Raw genomic sequence first — 24237 nt, 5'->3', positions numbered from 1 at the left:
CTTCCTTCCCAGCGTTGCCTTGCCCTCCCCCGGGCTGTCGTTTTCCACCCCCCACCCAAAAGGATAAGTCTTCATCCACCTAAAAGTGCTAGAGAGGTGGAAAAAGGAAATAGATTAGGGCCCACTGGGGCTGAGTTGACACTGTCTTTGTATGCAGAGTTCTTTTTAAAATGTCTTGCCTTTAAGAGTTCTGTAGTGAACTTCTACCTTTAATATGGAAGTGTGTTGTCAGCACTCCCCTGAAGGACATGTCTACAAATGCAAAAAACAGCAAAAATACTAACACATTGATTGATTCCATCAAGGGCCAAGAGTTTGGCTTGCAGATTGACTAAGTCAGGAGTGTCAAACTCAATTTCATCGCGGGCAACATTAGCATTATGGTTGCACTCAAAGGGCCGGTTGTAACTTTTAAGACTATATAAATATATTATATAAAATAATGTATTATATCACATTATTGCCTCTGAATTGGATTATTATCGGATAGGATAATAACTTAGTAATGAACTACGTCTGAAAGCAGAAGTCCAGGGCAAATAATTGTAAGTCTCTTCAGTGCACATGGCACAAAACGAGATGCATTGTGGGACATGTAGTTTATGGGCAACGTGCTTCTGTAAATCGGCATGTAACCGTATAATAAACATAATATATTCTTTGCAAGCTCTTGCGGGCCACATAAAAAGAACTCGCGGGCCGGATTTGGCCCCCGGGCCTTGAGTTTGACAACCCTGGACTAAGTGTAGAGGTAGGTTTGAGTGTAACAGGCTTCTTCAAAATCTTTGACTGTTTAATGCAACTGCCACATCGTATCTACTTTAATGTTGGTTGATTTCATTGCCGATGAACAAATAAAAAGCAGCTGCAAAAACATAATTTTCACATTACACGGCTAAACACATCCAGGTGTGACAACTCTTGGCCCGTCTAAAGGAAGTTGCAGCAAATTAGCATAGTCTAAACTTTAGACTCTAAAGAATGGAATGGGCAGATGATCTGAAGTGACTTTACAATAGGAGTCAGCCCACAGAGTTCATCAATCACCCAGAAGTGTCTCCACAACCTGTAATCATACTTCTGTATTTGATATTATGGTCAAAACTGAAATATTACACAAAAACAAATTCATAAAACAGTTATTTAAAAGAAGGCCTTTAGGAGTAGCTTCACAACAACTATCATATAACTCTTTCCAAGACAGGAAATAAACACATTTTCTCAAAACTCAAAAACTGTAGATATTGATGTTTCACTGGCATACTTCACTCTCATTATGCTCAATATTTGTTTCATCATATTAGTTACTTTGTGTATGTATTAAGTCATGCACTGTTTTGTATGGTTTGAGATAATATTGTGTTGCTTTATGAATAAGATACGAAGCAGTTGTGTGGTCAGTGAGCACATCACAATCAGCTGATCGAATGACAAGCACAGCAGCAAACATGATGTTATAGGTTCTTGGTAAACTAAAGGATGCTGCATTATTTAATAGGTCATCCCATGACACTCGTTTTTTCCAAGTACTAAGCAGCTGTCCATCATGTGACTGTGAGTATGGAGAGCTCCTGTCAGCACTTTGATTCTATTTTTGAAAGGCGCTGATACGAGACGACTAGAATTAGCAATAAAATAGAAGTGAGACCGTTAGTCATTCACTCAGGGCTGACGCATGTATTTTCAATCATGTCACAACATAGAATACATGACGTTTTTTCACTCGAGATCAGAGGGTAATTGGGTTACGTCAGCAAAGCTATATTCTATTCACTGAATGTGGAATTGTGAAACTAGTGATGCTTACGGTGAAATACGCAGTTTTATGGAAGCCACATAATGCTTCTGCAAATTAACAAGAACACTGATATTGTAGCTCTCAGTATCTTCTGTGCAGACTTTATAATATCATCTCTCTCTCTCTCTCTCTCTGCCAGGTGTGCATCAGTGTGTGTTGATGCCACGTTTCTCTTCTCCCTACAGAGCCAAACAACCCACCATGTGTCTACAAGACAGATGTGCAAACCAGATGTTTCTGCACTGAGGCGAAAGGGCTACAGACAGACCTGTTGTATTTGTCAGTGTTTCCTACTTTTGCAGTGTTGTGTGGATAGAGTTTGAATCCAAAAACACCAGAAGCTGTTTGTCAGATGTATGTGTGTAATCACAAATTCAAATACACAATCTCCTTCTGAGTCCGGTCATGTTTCCTAAGACCTGGATCTCATCAGGGACCCGTCCTTTACTGCTGGATTCTTTCCCAGCTTTTAAGGTGGAGGAGTGAGGAAGAATTTTCAGGGTGTATGGTTAAGGTTACCTCATGTGGGTTCAGTTAAAAACATGTCTGCTATAACAGCAGGCAGGGAAGTACTTTAGGTTTGCGAAGAACAACTGTTGAAGACTACCAAGTAAGCTACAGGTTATATTGTATTCAGAAGCAGTCCCGCACCTATTTGTATACACACAAATACAAATGCTGGAATTTGCAGGTGAGTAGCAGCTTGCTCCATTCCCTCCTTTCCTCACACCATTAACCTCTGAAGAGGCATCCAAGCGAAGATTACGGGCCCTGCTTGCTGTCTAAATTCAGAGATGTTAAATTCACTCTGGGTAATGTGGGATTCACTCGAGAGAGTCATCAAAGTGTTGTGACTGAGCAAACTGAAATCACTTATGGGAAATCACACGGAAATTGGACATCACAAAAACTGAAAATGAGTGTGCTTGAAATTAGTTTAGGGTCTCATCTGGAACTAGACAGGAGACAATGATACATTTGACCGAAACATGCAACCTCCCACTGTTATCAAGATTAGCCATTTAGCCATTCAGTGTCATGTTATCAGAGGGCTACCTGAGAAAGGATTGAGCATATTGGCCATTTTTTGATGAGTCACGGAGTAACCACCAATCAATCTTAAAGTCGTTTTTGGGGACATTCTTATACACAACTAACAGATGTGGAACTCACACCAAAGAAAACGTAGACAATTTAAAATATTGAACCATAGTTCAACCTACACTTCGCATTCTTGCTAGAAGTGAAATGATACCACTCTGCTGTCTGCTAAGCTACAGCCTGTTAGCCGGTTAGCATACTCGAACAGTGTGAAACAGCTAGCATACCACTAAATAAATTCTGCCTACCAGCGCCTTTAAAGCTTAATGACCACATTATATTTAGTTTATTTAATTTGTACAACAACTGCCCAAATGTTAGTCTTTTTAACTGCTTTTAGTTGTTCTTACACTTAGCTAAACTAACGGACTGCTGGCTTAAGCTAACCATATTTGCTGTAGGGTACAGAGTATCAATCTTCTCATCAAACAATTTAATTATTGGGAAGTTAGTGATTATGCATATATGAGCTTTTACACTGGCAGCTTCATCCTATTGAATTGAATAGAAAAGAACATGAATGCAAATCATAAAGAGGAAAAAATCTACAAAGCCATTTTTTGGGTTTCTCAGAAGTAAGGGTAAAGATTTATATTTGCATATCCTACAGTAATTCACTAAGTAATTCACTGTTTTTAGTGGATATTAGCCAATTAAGTCAACCTCTATTGGAAACAAATAGATGATTAGGCCAATAATTTTCTGAGAAATTAACAGATGCTGTAAGTAGGATGAGTTAACTTGGACAACATGGTCAGATGACCGACGCATATTGAACAAAAGCTTGCCACTCTTCATTAGTGTGCCAATTTCATTCTCCGTCATTTCCGTCAAGTTTTGTTTCCATTCATCACATAATAACGTACTTCATTTATTTCCATAAAGCAATGATTCAGTATTTTTTTCCATAATGCAGTATGTGGTTTTATGTTTGTTATTTTCTCCCATAATTGCCAAATAAGGAAGTACTCTCCAGAGGAAACCAAATAAGTGTACAGTTTCTTTTTCATTAGAAATCAGATATGACAGTCTGTGGTTCAGTTCTGATATGATGGATATGACGACAATCATTTTCATTGGTTGTGTTGCTGAAGTAGGATCCATGTTTTCTAATAAACTGCTAACATTGTTTATGGTCTAGTAGCCTCCTCTGATTTCTAAGTTTTATTTCCAATGTAGCCCCCTGGGGACTTCCCGGGCTGTCAAAGAGCAGCAGACAGTTTCACAGCGCTACAAGCTGAGTCCGATCAAAGTAATGAACAAGAGGCCAGACTTGTAACCCCTCATAAAGTCAGCACGCCAAGGAGTATTCACTCTAATGAGAGGAAGCCGTTAAATCTGCTGGGTCATGTTGCTGACTTCAGCATCAGCTTGGAGTGCGAGGAAAGCTTCAACATGGCCTCAGACTGTGTTGATTAGCACTAGCAATGCCAGTAAGAACATCAAGTAATGAGATTGTAGACATGAGCCAGAAGCCATTGAAATAGTTTTGACAGTGAGAGATTAAAATAACCAAAATGGATAAAGACAGCTGATGCATGAGACCTTGGTCCAAGAAGAAAGAAGCTCTTCCACTTATCAATATTTCTCACTAAGCTCCGTCTTTTGTAAAGTTCTTCAGTTTGACACTTGGCACAGTGAGGGTGGATGGGCTTTCCTCAACAGGAATGAAGCCTCAACATGTGTCACAGAGCAACCCTGTCTTACCTTTCCAAAGTCCCTGACGTCAAAAAGGTCAAAGGCCTCGAACAGCTCGCTTTTCTTCATCCCGAATATGTCACTGCACGCTGCCAGGAAAGTCCTGATGTTCTTCAGGCACAGGAACTGTATTGGGAAGACAGAAAGGGTTCATCTGTGAGCGACAAATTATACTACGTGTTGTTATTTTTCCATTTTATTACCACAGAACTACGTGTGTGTTTTTGAATGGGTTCAGATACTTCTGTTTTTCTGTTCTGCATGTTCAGCTTTCATTCTGGCTGCCTGCTAGTGAGGACCTGCGTCACACTTGAGGACCACAGCTATAAAACATAGATGGATCTGTGTTTAAAGGCGCCATGAGAGCATGTTATTAATTAAATTGATGTATTTCCTGTTAAAATAGGACGGTGGAGTGGTGTGTAATAAAAGAAGAGATACGGCCCGCGAGACAATTTGGTACGGCCCTCGAGGTAATTTCTAAACACACGCAAAAAAAAAAAAAATGAAAGAAATCTAGACCGCAAAAAAATTAAACAAGCGAGTGCCTGTTTTTCCTGGCCAAGGTCAGGGTCCTTGAACACAACACGAGCCTAACGTGTCATCACGTGGTATATGTCTCGACTGACAGGGTGCAGTTCTTCTGACGGAGAGCACCAGAACGCCACTCCAGCACTTCAGAAATTGCAGTACCGATAAGTCCATACACATGCCGCAGTTTCTGCGTGTCTGTGTCTTTAGTTGAAAGCCCAGTGGCGATCTGCTCATCTGTCATACTGATCAGACAGTCAATAACTGTGTTGTTATCTTTAGCATCTGGTTAGCTAGCTATGCTAACGAATATAAGAAGCTTTTTCTACAACCAGTGAGGTAAAGGCACATCTTTATATGATCATTATAGTTATACAAAAAATAAGAGAATAAAGTAAACAGGTATAAAATACTATATGACAGTTATTACTAAAGAAGAATACAGTTTGAAAGGGGAGTGATTTGTCAAATATCCATAAATTAAAAAAAAATCTGCTTACAGTTCTGTTTCATATGGGTGTTGAGAGATGTGTCCAATCCATAGATCTCCTAATGTTGCTCTCAAAGTGCACCAGATTGATGCTTTTAACTTCAACATTTAAAAAAAAATCTTCCCAGGGGAGCATGCCCCCCGGACCCCCCTAGAGGAGGTTAGGTCCCCCCCCCCACTTAAATCATGTTCACATGGATCGGAAACTAAATACATTTGCACACATCTTGTGTCCATATCTTTCTGTTTGGGTGGTCACGCCACACCGTGCGAGTCATGGTGAGATATCTGGATTAAGAGGTTGCTTTTTCTTTGCACAGAATGAAATGAATGGGCTGTGATTTTAGTTTTTTTAAGCAGAGGTCAATAACTTGTACGGCCCTCTGAGGATATTGTAAAAATTGAAATGGCCCTTGAGAGGAAAAAGGTTCCCCACCCCTGCAGTAAAGGGAGAGAAAGGCAGACATCTTATTAGTTCCTACTGGTAAAGCAGATGTGTCTTTCTTTCTTTCCTTATATTTTCAGTATACAGTGTTAAATATAAAATATATTTATTTTGAAATACAAAAGGGAAGAAAATTATTGTAGATATAAAAGCTTTCATAATAACTTGAGTTGTCTGTTAGGGTAAAACATGAATCTAAATATATCTTGACGTTACCATTTGAGTCATGGTCTCATTTCCATAGAGTGTAAGAAGCTTGTTGCTGACAATAAAAGGGCAGGAAGCTCTTCCTCAGATAATTGTTTAATTGCAGCTATGGGTGAACCTTGACCCATGAAGATTAAATCAAATAGTCAATAAGTCACTCCTCTAATAAACAAGGTCATTTTCTGACTGTATTTTTCTGCCTTGTCTGCAATCTACATCTTCTGCTAATGATGTTAATGGGGCTTCATCCAGAAACAATTTATCCAAATTATGCTGCAGTTATCTCTGACTGAGGGCTGGCTAACAACACCAATGCAACTGAGAAAACTGGGGGTAGAATCACAGGATTAAATATGGTTTTCTGAGGTGTTACGCCGTCTTTATGTAGTGCGGTAGGCAGAAAGTTCATTGGAGGGTAAGGTGGCAACATAAGGTGGTTAACTAGCGGGTAATATCTCTGACTTACGCCCATTAGCCTTCCTGTAGTGTAGTTGATACAGGATGGAACAAAAATCGTACTGAATCGTACTAAATCGTTCTTCATTGTTAAGCACTGTTGTACAAATCCATGTTAGAGAGATTAGATGATGCAATGTTTCAAATATTACCTAAATATTTACAGTAGGTATAGTTCAGCTTTCATTACACATTATAAATGTGGCTTCATGCAAAGTGATGCTTGCATGATGACACTGCTTTTGTTCAATATTGACAGTGAAGGGTACAGAGGCAAGAGCATATCACAGCCAACACAAAGGCACCCACTGCAAAACCAACTGTGTGGTTGTGGCTTTTTGCATTTGAGCAGTGAGGCGTTAGTGCAGCACCAGAAAAGGGGGCGTGGCATCTGAACTGAACAACGACAAGTAAAAACACTGGATCGCTGTACATACAAAGGGGGACTCCAACAGTGCCAGACAAAGAATTGAAGCATCAAAGTTATGGTGAAATGTGCAGATAAAATATTATCTGCAACGTGAATACAATTTTCATTTCAATGGTTCATAAGGCAACATTTTTCAGTTATTTATGTCTATAGATTAAAGGGGCCCTATTATGCTTTCTGTTTCATATTTGTATTTAGTGTCTCTACTGTGACATGTTTCAATGCTTCAATGTTCAAAAAGGTATTTATCTTCCTCATACTGCCTGTGCTGCAGCACCTCTTTCACCCTCTGTCTGAAACCAGAGCCCAGACCGCTCTGATTGGTTAGCTGGCCGGTCAACCGCTTAGAGATGTCCCGCCCCTTAGCCTATCACGTACAATGTGTTGGAGCGCTAGCCAATAGTGTGTGGGAAATAAAGAATTTACTGCATCTACAGTACATCTTTTACTGTCTGTCTAACCCTATTTCAAATGTTCCAGAGATATGTTTCCATATCACAAGGCTTCAACACCATCATTTCCTTCTTCTTTTTTTTCCTCTTGGGTAACAAGTTTACAGGAAATGGATTTCATTAGCCCTTTCCTGTTTCTTAAAAAGAGCATAACCCTTTGCCATACTGTTAATCTGTGGCGTCCAAACGCCTGACTGTAATCATGTCTGACAACCTAAACGTAACAAGCTTTAGTAATTCAGTCAGTGTCATCCTGAAAAACAAACGGCTCTGGAGAAGGAGCCGTCTGACATATTCTGTTATTCATAACACACCTTCGCCCTCGTGGTGTAAAGCAAAATCTGATTTGTCAGTCCAGCGCATGTCCCTGCATCAAATATGAAATGCTTCTCCACTCCGATTGAATTATGCTTTACAGATGGATTCACAAAAGAGGGAAAAGCCCCCAACCAGTGAGCTCCAGATAAGAGGCAGCGTGGAGCAGCGAGCAAGTAGAGAGTGGATAACATTGAATGTTTACACTTGTACACATCACTTTCTTTTATCAGATAAGCATAGCTTGTCTGCCTGGAGTCTCTGGAGAGTCCCAGAGAACCTCAGCATATTATCTGAGGGAAGCAGCTCCACAGAGCGCATATGAGAGACAGTATCTCTGCTACACTGAGCTGAAGACAGTACAGGGGGGATTGTATGAACAAGAGTGGAGCAGCATGAGGCAACCAGTGATTGTTCAGCTTTTCTTCTGCAGTAGTTACTCTCTGGGGCTCAAGAAGTCAATGGCCTCATGTGTTTGGGCGTGTGTAAGTGTGTGTATTGCCTTGCACACCTAAACAAAGACTTGCTATTCTATTCATGCTCATTTGTGAATTATTCAAGAATCAATTAGAATTTTGCCTTGGAATTATTATTATCACTGATACACAGAATTATTTGGCCGATGGTGTACGCTGGGGTGTAGCAAACAAACATTGTAGTACAGAAAAAAACGATAGAATAATGACAAGAAAATGAAGAAACGGCTTTCCAATTAAATCGTTTTAGCAGTCACAAGCCCCCATCCCACTACTAAACATAAGAAATGTAATTAAACAAATGCAGGTGGTCCTTTTTGACATGCTTCTTTACGTTATGTGTGAAATTGTACTAAATCCGAAGCAAATATAACCAACAGTGTTACCTATTTCTGCATTTCAATGGTACCTACTAATAACTGCACCGTAAAGAAAAAGGAATTAATGATGGATTATGATGTAACATCTCAGGAAGCTCCAAACACACGTCTAGGATGAAAATGAATAGCATAAACACGACCGACGTATGCAGGGCTTAAAATCCCACACATTTTATCTTGAAGACCAACCATCTGGAATATTAGGCCCAAACTATTCCTGTAAGACGAGCCCTCTCGCTGCTGTGCACTGATATAAACCAGGTCGTGCTCTGTATCCACAATCAGTATCCAGTTTCTGCTTATGTATTCCTTGATACAAGTCAAAGCTCCATAGCAACAAGCTGGAGCCTTTTTATGGCCCCTGTGCGTATTGTGGAGCTTAATGAAATCCTGCTCTTGTTCTCTCATAGATCTAAGCAATGAAACGCAGCCAGAGATTGGCCATCTCGCTGCTTCAACCTTGTTGAGCGTCAATTAATGGCAATCAAATGGATGATGGGCCTGTCTAATTTGGTACTTAAAAGCTCTTCTATCCGTCTGAGTCTCCTATAGTTTTACTGACAGCAGAGTGGGAAACCAAAGAGAGAATTTAAAGCAATGTAATCAGAAAAAAAGTCACTACGATATCTGTCAGTTTTAAACCCCTGAGATGTTGTGTCCAAAGTGACTGACACAATGTAAATCTGTTTTATCAAGATGCTTTAAAGCAGGGGTTCTCAAAGTTTTGATGAGTGAGGGCCAATTTAGGTACCCAATATTGGATTGAGGGCCGCCCAAGAAAAAACGGAACACAAAATAATTCCAAAACAAATCCTTTCTTTATTGTACCAACCAATTACCACAACTCGCAAGATGCCTAGTTGCCATGCAACCAGTAGTCTAGCAAACTTTCCACAAGCTGTCATTCATAATTTAGGAATGACAACCCAGGGGGCGCAGTTTTACCATTCTTAAATTCCATTCTAATTCTTAGTAGTTACAACCATGGAGGATTAAAATATAACGCATGCATTTCAGCGTGTCACATTAACTATCGCGGGCCGCCAGAAACATTTCCGAGGGCCGCCATTGGCCCGCGGGCCGCACTTTGAGAACCCCTGCTTTAAAGCGTAACCAGCGGGTGACATATTAAAATCCAAGCCTTCAGGTCACATCCATGTCATGTTGGAGCTTCTCTCAGCTGTGTAACCAGGAAATGGGCGTAGGTCTGCTGGCGCTGACGACAGTGCTGCTGCTCTCTCAGACGGAGGTGGGGGTCAACCCAGCAGCTTATCAGTGGGGGTCAACCCATCAGCTTACTTATCTTAATGGAATATTGTCAGAATTAGAGTGGTCAGCAGCTTTTCATTCCAGCAAGTGTGCTCAATGACTTTATAGTGTGTCCTCTCTGGTGTAAGGTGTGCTGAACTGTGAAATGAGCTGCTTGTTTGGTTGGAAGACTTGGTTCATAATGTCACATGACTGAAGAACACTGATGTAGCATGCATATGGTCTTTCCACTCACTTTTTCCAGTCATTTTCGTGACTCTGAATATCCCCTTCTAGTTGGTGACAGCCTCTTTGTCTCTCCTTTATCTTTTCCCATTTCCTGTTAGGACTACTCTGTTTTTTCAGGAGTTTGGCTCATTCGTTACCTCACTCTTTAGGTGATGAGAAGATTGGTGTAAAAGTCCTCTGTATTTCTAGGCTATCGCTCTACGCCGCCCTTCTAATCCTTTCATTCAGAATGTTGATGTATGATTGTGGGCTAAAAGCATTATTTTAAAGTGTGAAGTAAATGGAAACATGTGGAACTAAACATGTTAATATTAAGTTTGGATGATTCTTGATAAACTGATTAATTATAGATCTTTTAGAGGTGCTGGAAGGGGAATTCTGTTATCTTTATAAAGAGCCAGGTTCGCTTTTTCCCCTTGTTTCCCGCCCTTTTGCTAAGCTACGCTAAATAGCTACTGATAGTAGCCGTCTTTTCAAAGGAAATAAATATGTTGTATAATTTGTTCACATATTATCTGTTTGCCAGAAGGTTCATAAGCATATGTCCCATTGTAATTACAATTTAACCACACATACAATGCAAGTGTCTAAATGAACATATTGTAATAATTACCCTGCAGGTGCACCGCAATGTCAGTCATTTCCCTTCTTTATATTCTCAAAGTCATCTGACGAACATTAACATTTATAAAGGTTACCCAAATTGCTGAATCGACTACAATTAAATAGAACAGTCACTCAAAATACTGAAGATGACAGAAAACTGGCGTCCTGATCATCCGACCTTGTTGCTTTCCGAAAAGCTTTGATTTATCTCGTCTACACTACATAATTAGCCTTTTCACTCTTCACAAAGGCACGCAGGTCCCAATGCGTACTCAGATTCTTTCAAGTAATGACAAAAAGGCAATAAAGGAAACCCCCCCCCCCCCCCTTTACTCCACCTCTGTACATCCCCCACAACACATTGAGTGTCTCCGAGGCCATTTTCTATTAAATCCTGGTTTTAACCCCGATGACCCTGACGTATACACAAAGCCTACTTCACCCCCCCCCCCCCCACCCACCCGATAGGGGAATTGAATTAGTGTTACGGTGTGAGATATGAACCCTCTTCGCTATAGAAACCCAGTTCAAGTAGTTTGAGCTCAGCTTTGTGTGATTGGCTAGAATAAGACGTTTAAAAAGACGTGCAGATTGGAGAGTTGAATGTCATTTAAATGTTCGACGCACTAAACAAAATGAACACACTAAATGCACAACCACTGAGGCGCGAATGGTGAGCAGACGGCATCCCTCCCACTCTTCCTTCTCATTGCTCTGATGTATACCTCTTAGAAGATTGGGTTAAAAAAGTGTGAATAATGCTCTGCTGCGCCACTTGACAGAGCCTGGTCAACTGCTTTCTGACCCGAGTGTGTGTGCATGTGTGTGTTCAGTCAGGTGTGGCATTTGACCGCTATAGCAAATACAGTATCAAGGCTGATATTTTTGGATTTAAACGTTTGCACTGATAAACTGCAAATTGGTCAATTTTTGGCCCAAAAAAGTGTTCCATGTTTCCACGTTTTTCTGGCCAGCCTCCAAGGAAACTGTGTGTCATGGAATTGTATACAGTAATAACGATATTTTATAGACTTGTACATGCTTTTCCTTATCCACTGTGTGCTCTGTCATATGGAGGCGCTACTGTTGCTATTGCAATGATTCTTACTCTTTGCCTCTCTGTCTCCATTACACATGTAAGGATATTCTTTACAGTCATCCATCACAGCTACCCTGAGTCTCTTAAAGCAGGGCGCCTTATACTCACAATGAGTGTCCCTGCTGGAAAAAGACACAGGGTCAATAATGTGAAGCAGGCGTCATCCACACAAAAGGTTTAATACACATTCCATTGATGTGTATTAGGCAGAATCTATAGGGTGAGTGCTACTATGTATCATCTTTCTGTAGGGTTTGATACAGTCCTCTCCACTTCGCTTGGCTTCAGGTTTCCACTACAGTGAACCTGACCGTAAAAGGTTGCAGATACACTGCTTCTGGCTATGACCATTGTTATACGTTGGTATCATCTGGATCTAAATCTACTATTCCTTCCTGCTCACTGTCTTCCAAATAGCTTCATGACATCTCCATCAAGCCGGAAAGAGAGAAAATTATCCATTTGCCGGCCACTATCATTTGTTATAATGTTCCCATTTTGAATTTTCATAATTATACTGGTCTTTCTGATTCGTCTAAGCCCCTTAAAATGTCACTTATGATGATGATTGTTTGCCAGTAAAGACAACAGACAGTATTGACTTTCTCCAAGCTTTCAGAGCACTCAACAGTGATTAACTGAACCGTCCACGGCAGAATTGAGTAACAGGATGAACATTGATTGCAGGTACATTTCCCACCACTGAATATCTCCTAATAAAATCAGCATGTGCGTTATCTATACTTTAATGTGCACTAGCCCGTAGCCTTTACCGGTTGGCTTTGGTGCAGCCTTGTTACCTTGGTGACGGAATTAAAGGTCAGTTCACTCCTTGCACTTGCACAAGAGAGGTGCAACATGTTCCTGTCTTTGGAGATATCCGAATCCACGTCACTGTGCATAAAGCAGCACATGAATATTGATGTCATTACGGTGACACGGCGGGACAAACCACTTCATTACGCCACAATGGAATTCTAAATGGGACGCCGCAGCCATGCATGGCTGCAGTAATGTGCTGTTTGCACTCTGTCAGGTGCAATCCCTACTTCAGAATGAATCAACGAGGGCAGCCGAGCCACTGTAACTCAGACGAAGTGATCAAGGGACTCATGCACTGTGTCCAAATGCATACTGCATACTAAAACATGCAATTTGAAGCATGTGCAATATCAGTATGCAAATATAGGTTAAAGGTATTAGTATGCATGTATGAAGTATGGCCGCTGAAATCTGACCAATAACTCTTGTTATGCCTTCTTGTTCCCATAGAAACAACCCAGAAGGGGACATTTTCTACACGAGATAATAGGCAACAGAGGAAGCGGAACAGATTTAGTGTCCAATTTATATTTTATAATATATCATTTCTGAGGCAGAAAATAGCTATCACTGAAAGTTATTCTTTATGAACACATACAGACTGTGTGACATTGAGTAAAGCAGCTGAACAGTGAAATGCACTTAAAATGTCAGGTGCTGCATTTTAAGTGCTGAAGTTAGATTTCACCTATTATTAGTTTGGCTGAGCAAAATGAACTAATCACCGGAAAGCCATGGTCTATATTTACTATGACTCTAATCTGAGCCAGCGAGGGCTATTACCTAGTTAAATGGTTGTGAAAAACCTTTTTAAAGTTTCATAATGAAAACACACAGTGCATTTTATCTGAGAGTGTGACTATGCATTAGAGAGAAATCAGTGTGTAATTAGCCTATTTACACACACTCACACACAGAGATGCATAAAGTATTAACAACCTCTTTTAACGCTTCACATGGTTACACTTCACTTATCTATGACCTTATTCTGCTTTATTATGTAACTATGGGATTCCCACAATAGTCTTTAAGTCTCTTTGATTACACTTAAGTACCTAATCTAACCTTACCATATGTTGTACACAGTAATATGCTTACCTGCTAACATTTGGAACATCACGTCTATATTTTAATCAAAATCTGCCTACATATATATGTATATATATATAAATATATATATATGTATATGACTTGCAGAGGTCTTTTCTGCACTAACAAAAGGGAAATCAAGACATTCTCTCTCTGTCTTTCTCATTCTCCCACGCTATCTCTATCGAACTTTTGTCTTAGCGAGTGAAGAGCGAGCCTTTGAAGCATGCCGTATGGAGTGCTTGTGCGTAAAGCTGGATTTTTTTTTTTAATTGTTTGACATCACAGGATTTTGGTCTTGGCCTGAAAAAATATACATGTGCACCATGTGGAAAGTGGAAAATAATACTATATGTGCACTCTCTAAGAGTCAAAATCAGATCAGTTCGCCAACTGGTCAACACACCTGCTGCCCCTATCAAAATAAAAGCACAAAAGGCTATTTTGTTATTCATTATGCAGGCTTCTTTGCACATGATTTTCTTAAATGTACTAAAAAAACGTCCTTACATCCATTATATGTATTATGAGCTACTGTATTCTGCATCCTATCATTAAAATAGCATGCAATCTATTCACAAAGCTGTTGATTGAGACATCATCGCATCTCTGTGTTAAATCTATGAAGCCTTGTCTCTCTTGTATCTCGGTGCATTGATGCATTTTGTTGCTCTATGAAACACTGTGTACTTCTCGGAGCTCGTTAAAATTAGACCCGGATCTTACTCAGACTCTTTCTCTCACTTTCACTTTCCCAAAATGAAGTGAAGTCTTTGAAGATGGCGCTATCAAGAGCAAAGTGTGTTCTTTCTTTTGTTTGCTATGTAAAGAGCAGCTTTTCCCTTTATTGTCTCTGACATCTCAGTGCTTGAGTCTGAGCTTGATCGAGGGCATGTTTGGTTTCACTTCCTTCCTCTATTCCATTTCCTGATTTCTTGTGCATGTTGAGGCTCACGGCTGATGTGTGTGAGAGGCTTTCAGCTGCCAGGTTTTGTTCTCACTGAATCTGCAGCTTATAATTCTGTATCATAGAGAACAAGGCAACAGTAGGTTTAACAAGTTAGGGCTGTCAGGGCACGTTTCAAGATTAACATCTCAATGAAATGATAAGAGAATGAATGAATGATAACTGATTAAGCAGTTGTTTGTGTCTTTGAACTGACTGTATCATTAGCTGTCTTGTTCCCTGCTTCTCTGCTAGCCTGCTAGCTAGTTTGTTTGTAGCACACTCCTTTGCTAGCTGCATTACACCCACTCAAGGAGTTTAATATCCTTGCTCCCATGTAATACAAGCTGTATTTGGAATATATTTGCTGTCTTCTCAGTAAAAACAGAGATTCAGCAGAACTTCAAGCCAAATGCTTCAAGAAACAGATGGATGGAAAGACTGCATGCTGCATGTTTGACCACATGGTCGGTTCATTGCGCCACGATTAGCAATCCATGGTTCCTCTTAACGTTAAACCGCTCATTTTCACTGGTTTAGACAAAAAACAACTACTGATTATGTGGTGGTTTTGGGGGTTTCTCTGGTAGGAGATCATGAATGCAGCAGTTGCCCTGGTCCCGCCGCGTCTAGACTATGTAATTGGTTCATTACAGCCCTGTAAAATATGATCAAAGAGGGTGAATATTTTGTTTAACACTGACATTGAACCCTTAACTAGACCTTTGTGCATTACAACATTTGCTTTACTGTTTAAAATAAAGAGCTCATAGTTTAAATACAGAACCAGTGCTTCATTCCTCATCTTTTACTACAAGAGCACAGACAATTTAAGCAGTAAATAGTCTGATTTCATCCTCATTTAACTTTTTTTTCGGCCGACATGCTGGCTCTCTGTTGCCCTTATATAAGCCCATGTCTAAACAGATATAACTTACTTTATATCACATACAAATCTCCCTAACACAATTAATGTTGCAAAATGGGAAACATGCCAACATCACACATGTGAATTCTCCAGAGCTTCTGATGCTTTGTGCCTTAATTACCCAGCTTACAACAGTGCAGTGGGCTAGCCCTTCAGGGCCCTTTATGTCCTCTGAGATGCGTCTATGGAGGCCAGGCAGACTCTTTGTAGCTCTGTCCCTTCACTGCCTTTGTCTTTCCATCGCATGGGTCCCATGGGTGAGTCCACAGTGTTATCCCGTGTATTATTATTGGCCAATGATAAAGTAGCTGCCACGGCCCTCATGAATTATGCAGGTGAAAGGGAAGCAACTCCGCCCTCAGTTATGTAAATGTATTGGAGGAGACAGAGGGAGGAAAGTTGCTGGGTGGGTGTGTGGTGTGTACGCCCATTTTTTTTGTTGAACAGTGCTCATAGAGGGAGTTGGTTTCCTCCATTACATGGTTTGTGTGTGTGTGAAAGGGGAAGTGACAAGTCATGCTCTACTGACATACATATGAAGTAGTAAAGTTCTAAAAAAAAAGATTTAATGTTATAAAGTTTATCAATGTACACTTTGCCACTATTGATCGTAACAGTAAATTCTGGAAGGTTTTTACAGATCAAATGTGTTTTTTGGATGCAATAAACAGCAGACATGAGAAGTTATAACCACAATGGTCGAGGGAACGATATATCACCACCTAAAAACCTCACACTGCCCAAACGTGAACTTGCATGCACTTTGTAAATGTATGTGACTGTGCCTAAGCCTACTACTGATGCTAATTTACCCCTGAATAGCTTCATCACTGCCCTGTGTGAGTAAATCATTCAGCCATGCATAAAACAAACTCTGCCTATAAATAACCCAGACTGTGCCAGGCCAGTACAGGCATTGAGCGTTAGAATGGGTAACAACCGCTCAAAGCATGGCAGCTCTGTGTCTTATTATGTCATGACTGACAGAAATCTCTGACCTATTGATGTCCCATAATCAGTAATTGCATTGGTGCTAGCGCAACTTCTAAGAGTAAATTGACCAATCCGCTTCTCCGCTTACAGTCCCAATCTAGTTTTCTGAAATCTTCGAGTAACAGATCCTTTGACAGTTGATTTCCATTGCCATTGATGACATTAAAGTCCTCTATGCGTTTTTAAATTGTCTCCTTGACCCTGGTGCTCAGGTTGAATGGATTGGATACCCAATAAGATTGTGCATATCCTGGACCTATACCATCTCACTGTAACATTGAGTGTATGTGTTTGTTCAAGGAAAAAGGCCTAATCCCTCTTTCCCCATTGGTTGTGCAGCATATCCATTTAGATGATAGTATGATATTCAAACTTTTATCAACTGTTTTGCATCGGATGAGAGCATTAGGGCATCCATCACATCATAATACACTACATCTGTGTGTGTGTGTGTGTGTGTGTGTGTGTGTGTGTGTGTGTGTGTGTGTGTGTGTGTGTGTGTGTGTGTGTGTGTGTGTGTGTGTGTGTGTGTGTGTGTGTGTGTGTGTGTGTGTGTGTGTGTGTGTGTGTGTGTGTGTGTGTGTGTGTGTGTGTGTGTGTGTGTGTGTGTGTGTGTGTGTGTGTGTGTGTGTGTGTGTGTGTGTTATAGTTACAGTCTATCTTTGCAGGTCTGCTGGCTCAGTAGGTGAGTGTCTACCTCACTGTTGACACCGAGCCAGACACCCAGATTCACTGTTATGAAGGAGAATATTAATCTGGCAAAGGCTCAGGCTGTCCTGTTATGGAAGCAGATGGTACCTGACAAACAGGATCCATGTAGACACAGATAACCCTCTTTATTTCTGCAGTATCTATCCATCCATATATCTATTTATCTATCTATATCTATTTATCTATCTCATTTTGGGGATTTATAGCAGTAGTAGAGGGATGTGTTTGTGGTAAAGTAAGAGTTAATTGAAAAAGCTATGTTTGTAATATTGCTACAAATGAATACACAATCAAACAACCAGTCATGAGATTATAATTGCCTTTGTTCCGTCATGTTGTCAGGCAAGTCAAACAAATAGCCTATTTGCATGAATTCTCAATAATAATATAATAGAAAGTATTTTCATTAAAAAAAAACTGGATATTAATTAATGTTAATCCTGTAAAATGAATACACTTTTTTGTGATAGCCCACAACAAAGCCTCATCACCACCTAACCTCTATCGCCTGTGTCTCATCACTTCACCTATAGAGGGCAGATAGAGGGGCTCTGTGCACATAACGGTTCAGTGTTGACCAACATTGTCCAACAGTTACTATAAGTTACTCAATTTACAGGATGAAGTCAAATGTTTAAAGAAAGTCAGTTTTTCGTCAGTTTCGCTCACATTATGATTTATGTATAGTGCTAAAATGGCCAAATAGATGTCAACCAAATCCCGTTCAGTTATTTGGCAATTTTGTGTTTTCTGCTTACTGTCAAATGTACTCAAGTCAATAGCATCAGTTATGAGCTATCCAAAGAGGGATGGATCCATGTCTTCCTTCGGCATATATTCCACACTCTAATGGTCTTTAGTGATGATAATTATAACTCGTATAATTTGTTGAGTACTTATTTGTAGCGTTTCCCGCGACCAAAATATGCAGTGGGGGCGTTAGCGAACGTAGTAACCAAGATTTAAAAAGTTGAAATCTTATTGAAAACATGTCCTAATATGACGATTAAATTAAGCCGAATTTGAAATATAGCTATTCTCATTTAGAATATGCTTCAATCATGTTCACTGGGGTATTTTTATGTATGCCGAGATGCAAGGAAACTTAAAACAAGCATCATTCTGGTCATGTCTGGTTGCGCTCCCTCAACGGGGCTTAGCCGTAGTTTGGATACGGGGACAGATGAGGGTTGTCTGCAGTCGTTTCTTACCTGTGACATTTGCGGTCGGAGGTTGATTTCCTTTAGGTTGATGGACTGGGGTCTCAGGTTGTTGAGCAGATGGCACAGGAGGACTCCATCCCGGAGAGTCTGAGCCAAGTCAAATACCTGAGCAGACTCCCATGTAACCCGGTGGTTAGCTGCAAGCACCTTGCAGTTTATTAACCACAGCGCGCATTGCCTCCAATACTCCATCATTATTGTGACTTCAGTGGGACGAGCTTTAAGAGAATAAGATGTGTTTAGTTAATGAAACTGCTCACGGCTCAGTAGTGTGTCTTAAATCGTATCCATGCTATATCCGCCAACTGTAAAAGCCGATGAAAACGGAACTGGAGCACAGCTGGTGGAGGATGAGTCCGGTGTGCTGAGGCTGTGGATGGAGCGCACCCTGCACTCTTCCTCTCTCGCTCTCTCACTCACACACCCACATACACACACTCTCTCACTCAGTGTTTCTCAATGTCTCTCTTCCCTCCCCCTCACACTGTTCCTCACCTCTTCCGCTTGTCATCCATAGGCTCTTAGTATATGAAATTACAGTAAACATAACAACTAAATACTTAGTACAGAACACATAATATTCTGCTGTGAAAAAACATGCTTTTCCCCAATTGTATGCATTCATTTTCGTTATTTTGTACAGCCAATATGATGAAATATGTCCAAGTTCCTCTCTGTATGCAAATTCTCCAGGGATTAGGGCTTGTCAATTAATGGTCAACAAACCTTATCATAAACCAATTGAAACTCATCAGTTGCCATTTAAGTATATGAAGTACAGTTTTATAATTTACTATGAATTTAAAGGCAGTGTATAATTGTGCACGTATATTCTGGTATATCTTATTATATGATCAAATTTTACTGCAGCATCATTAAATGACAGGTTAGGTGACACCTTAAAACTGTGTTATTTTCGTATGTAAATAAATGGCATGCTTCTCCTGTTTAGTGATGCATATTGGATGTTTTTACCAGAACTCTGAACCTTGCATTTGCATGAGTGAATCATTGGTCCAGGAACATTTGTTGCAAAAAGCAGATGTGTGTTATTTACTTTTTGGTAAAGTGGAATTTCATTTTAGCTGCGTCCAATTTGTTCTGTTAAAAAATATAAACACTGTAACACTGCATATATCAAAGATGTACAATATAAGCTGAATTGCTTCTTTATTGAGTTGTCTTGAAATGGAATTCAAGCAACAAGTTCTTATTTTGACGCCAAAAGGCTGTTGGACTATAGTTGTATGGAAAGTTGTTTTTAATTGGATTTACTGACTGTATTTTCCAAGAAGCCCACAAAATGCCACAGCCATTAAGTCCCTGTTGGTTCCCAATCTGTGTTAGCCTATTACCCCAAACTGTCTCTATTAAAGTAATGGTATCACTTTCTGCAACCAAACACCAATAAGGTCCTACAGCCATTTCCACTTTGAGATTACCTGTTTTCACTACTTCCATTCTAACTTGGCATTTATAGATGACACATTTACATATTTGTCCAATACAATATGTTTGCATTTATGGTTTGAGAACAAAGCTTTGTGTTAATGACAGTATTTTCACACAATCATAGCTAAGAAAGAGGCAAGAATGAACATTTCTAACATAATGATTTTGCAAATGCATGCTGGCTTCTTATCATCTCACTAAGAGCATGATTAGTGTGACTGAGCCAATATATGATCCAACTGAAGCTGGCTTTATCTCTTATTGCTTCTGTGTGAATAAATGAGGAAACTCAGATTCTGCTGCATGCTGACATCTCTGGTTAGACTTATGAGCATCAAATTAAACGCTTTAAATTGCTCAGTAATGTGTGGAGCCTGGCAGGGGGAAATGTAAAAGATATATATAGATATGTATATACTGCGCTAAGGCCACACTATACTCATTTGTGTGCATTATATAATTTGTTCCCTCAATTGAAGTAAATCCTTCCCACGTTTTGATGAATTTGTGAATACAGATTCAATTTTGCAATATTTTTTGGAAGTTCACGAGGCCAGGTCATTTATTCCAGCCACCATCAGTTAAAGCACTTGACCTTGATGGATAGAGACTATTTTATTAACCTTTACTCTAGCTTATGGAGGAATTGTTGTTTAATTGTTATTAAATGGAAATGCAAATTACATTCAACATTTGGATGATCTACCAACGAACTCGCCTTGAAAGCTAATTATCAATGTAACTTACAAATAGCCTAATGAACTGTAAAAATAAATATATCAACTCAAGGCCTGGATTCATAAATTCATGCCTTTTAACAGACCAGCATTTCTCCCTGAAGTTCAGCCTTAGGCTCTGTATGGTAATGGCAGCATGTTGGGTCATAATGGTATGCGCAAGCCGCCTTTGCTTCAGCTTTACAACGTGCCAGTTGATTGCGTAGCATAGCCCAAACATACAGAGTGGCCAAGAGAATGTGGCCAAGAATGTGAAGCAGTAGAATTACTTCCTCTGTCACTGTCAAGATGCTCTTGAGCCCCAACTGATCCAGAGGAGCTGCAGAGTAAGAGTAAAAGACTGCAGCGAGTAGCTTCCAGGCACAAATGTGAAGCGAGAGTGAACCTGCAATAAAAGTTTTTATTGATCCCTGTTGGGCTATCACCACAACGCTAAAGCAAAAGGCAACATAAAGACTGTAGAGTAAATGGGATTACATCCAAATCAGGATATGCAAAAAGGGATTTAGGCGTCAGAGCAGCAGCAACACAGAAAGAAATGATATATTTAGACAATTCTAGATGTGTTACAAAATGGTATGCATTATATAACACAGACAGGAATAGGAAAGAAATCCAATATCTGAAAACATAACTCTTTGTATAACACAAGGGCTGCTGGTAATCACATTAACAGTGCTACATGAGGCGCCTCTCACGGCATGTGCAGAAATGATGAGAGATAAGAAGAGCAGAATTCCACACCGACAATATTAATTTCCTTTCCAGATAAAAATGAGACTCACAGAGATGTTAAGATTGCAGAGTAAGGATTCTTACAGAAAAACAGTACGCAGAACAAAAATAATGTACAGTATGTTGATGAAACACATTTAGTTCATTTACAATACTGTGAAGATTAGTCTCCAGCATGTGCAGCTGTAAACACTTCTGTGATGTAGAATTCCTCATCTCCACTTCGACTCTTCATATTTGTGCAGATGATTTGGATGAATGTCAGTCGCTCCTACTCTATTGTTTATCCACATTATATTCAAATGAAGACTGATTGTAATGGAAGGAGTTTGTGTGGCTTAGATGTGAATGTCCAGCTTTGTCTTCCACTGGCCTCACACCGGATACCATGGCTGCATAGCGCAGATGACAGGAGAGGTGACTAGCGGCCGGATGCTGGCATACCTCTAAGCACCCTTCTCTAGTTTCAGCTTCCTCTCTGAGACGAGAAGGACAACCATGCAGCGAGGCAATTATCAGCATTCCTCTGATAAATGCTGTACAAGGACTCAGGGGAAGCAAACACACACAGAAGTGTAACACAAGCATGCATTTGGGAAATTGCCTATTTTGAGTTCTTTTTTTAAATTGCAAAATCAACACATCAAAACATAGCATGTTTGAACTCATTTTCATCAAAGCACAGATTGCCTATTTCTGGGTTATTTCACCTGGAATAAGACCAGAATTAGTTGTTAATGAGTAGCTTTGTGAGCTTCCAGGAAACAGCATGATTATGTCTCGGCACATATGGCAGATGTGATCTGACTGCCAGGGTATTTTTTCAAAATCACAGCACATAATTAAAGTGCTTCTATAATCACATAAGAGATAAAAATGTTCGTTGGGTCACTCGAGATAATGAAAAAACAAGATGGCACACGATAAGAGGATATAGAATTATTTTAGGACATCAAAAATTAAAAAGATATTACATAAAATCATGTAAATAAACTAAAAAACAAGGACAGTCTACAGCAGCCATGTGTTAGCCTTCTCAGACTTAGCTGTACTACATGTTTAGCGCTAATTAGCAAATATTATCATGCTAGCGTGCTAAATGGTTAATGTTATTCATGCTTAGCATTAGAATTCATTCCTATTTTTTGGGCAGGTGTCATACTGAAGTCAGCATTGAAAACAAAGCACCGTTGTGCCTCACAGCTATAGCAATGCTATTGACTCGTTGTCTTGCTATCTTTCTGGTTAGTCATATTTGTTGCCTTTTCCCCAAGGTAGAGCCTGAAAGAGAAACCCCCCACATGGAGTACATCTGAAAGTGTGTCCAGTTCAAAATAAATGATCCCTTTGTGTGGTTTGCAAGTTTTGGCATAAAGAGGAATCATTTCCACTCCCAACTATCTTGCAAGAGGATCATAGCAAACAAAGCTTAGCACCTCCCTGAACATGCGGGCACTGCCACATTGTCCTCACTCCTTCAATATCTCCTGCAAATTCTGCCATGTTGAAATGTATAGAGCCTCACCACCAGGCTCATTGTGTCACTGGATCTGGTGGCAGTGTCTGATCTATTTGTGCCGCTCGTTTATCCCCTCTGTGAAGGGCATGTTCTTTTCGCTGCGAGTGAATACAAATGCTCTCCTTTTATAGCAGACTTAGAAGAAGTATCTCTCAGTTGCACCTGACACTAAATGTCTCTCCATTAAATTAAATTAACTTTGACTGTCCTTTCATAATTCGCTCATTCAAATGTTCTTCTATTGATGGAACATTTCAGTTTGTCCGCCTGAAACAGGATTTTGGTGCACATAGCAAGTTCAAACATTAGCATAAATATATTTACTTTTCCACACCATGACAAATGTAACACTGGAGGTGACCCCAGCCGCTTTTGTTCATTGTTTTCTAACTGCTATTGATTACACGACCCTACCCGTGGCACTCTATTCTGCTGGTTTAGGAGGCAAGAAGAGAAATCAATGGCCTGGGATACCCATGAGAGGCAGGGATAAGTGGAGCCTGGCCCGGCCTCTCAGGGCTCCATCAGAGCTGGATCAGGGGGATCACCTGGGGAATCACCAGGATTGACGCAATGGAGTGGAAGATATAAAAAGAGAAAACACAACAAATTAAAATAACAAACAACGTCTTTGAAAGCTATTTAAATGTATAGTAATTCTCCCTCTGGTGTTGCAGTATAGTAGTCGAGTGCAAATTAACCGATACATAAAGTGTTTAGGTTGTTTTTATAAACCGTCTGGAGTTTAGACACATGATCGTGAGCAGGAATAGTTCATATGGCTGGAGCCCCAAGCTCAGTGGGTGAGGGGGTGACCCCCAGTGTTTCGTCTGTGAAGGGCCTCAACAATCCAGCAAAGCAGAACTGTTGCCTCCAGCTGCAGAAAGCATCTCCAAATGGTCAGTGGTATGACAAAATGCCACGCAAGCTGAGTCAGATCAGCTATAAGTGTGTTCTTTCTTTAATCTTCTTTTGTGCAGTCTCCTTTTACTTTTCACCAACTTAAACTGAAATATCTTGACAATAATAAGATGGATTGTCAAGATATTTCAGTTAAAAGTTTAACTGGATATAGACAATCATTGTCCTCCTTGAACATTC

The 24237-nt window shown here is 40.0% G+C and overlaps 1 protein-coding gene across 2 annotated transcripts in view; it reads right to left on the bottom strand.

Moving 5' to 3' along the window:
• The window catches only part of LOC117465544 (guanine nucleotide exchange factor VAV3), an 82458-nt gene extending 63375 nt beyond the window's left edge, over positions 1-19083 (bottom strand). For both annotated transcript variants that reach the window (XM_034108404.2, XM_034108406.2), the window contains exons 1-2: positions 18682-19083; positions 4607-4723 (exon numbers count right to left, since the gene is read on the bottom strand). In XM_034108404.2, coding sequence (XP_033964295.1) covers positions 4607-4723; positions 18682-18888 — 324 coding nt within the window. In that variant the 5' untranslated portion in view covers positions 18889-19083. The remainder of the gene's footprint in view (positions 1-4606; positions 4724-18681) is intronic.
• Between the last annotated feature and the right edge of the window lie 5154 nt (positions 19084-24237).

Source organism: Pseudochaenichthys georgianus, chromosome 20 (assembly GCF_902827115.2).
Source record: "Pseudochaenichthys georgianus chromosome 20, fPseGeo1.2, whole genome shotgun sequence".
Taxonomy (NCBI): Eukaryota; Metazoa; Chordata; class Actinopteri; order Perciformes; family Channichthyidae; genus Pseudochaenichthys; species Pseudochaenichthys georgianus.
The sequence above is the reverse complement of the archived record's forward strand: the minus strand, read 5'-3'. Positions and strand labels throughout refer to the sequence as shown.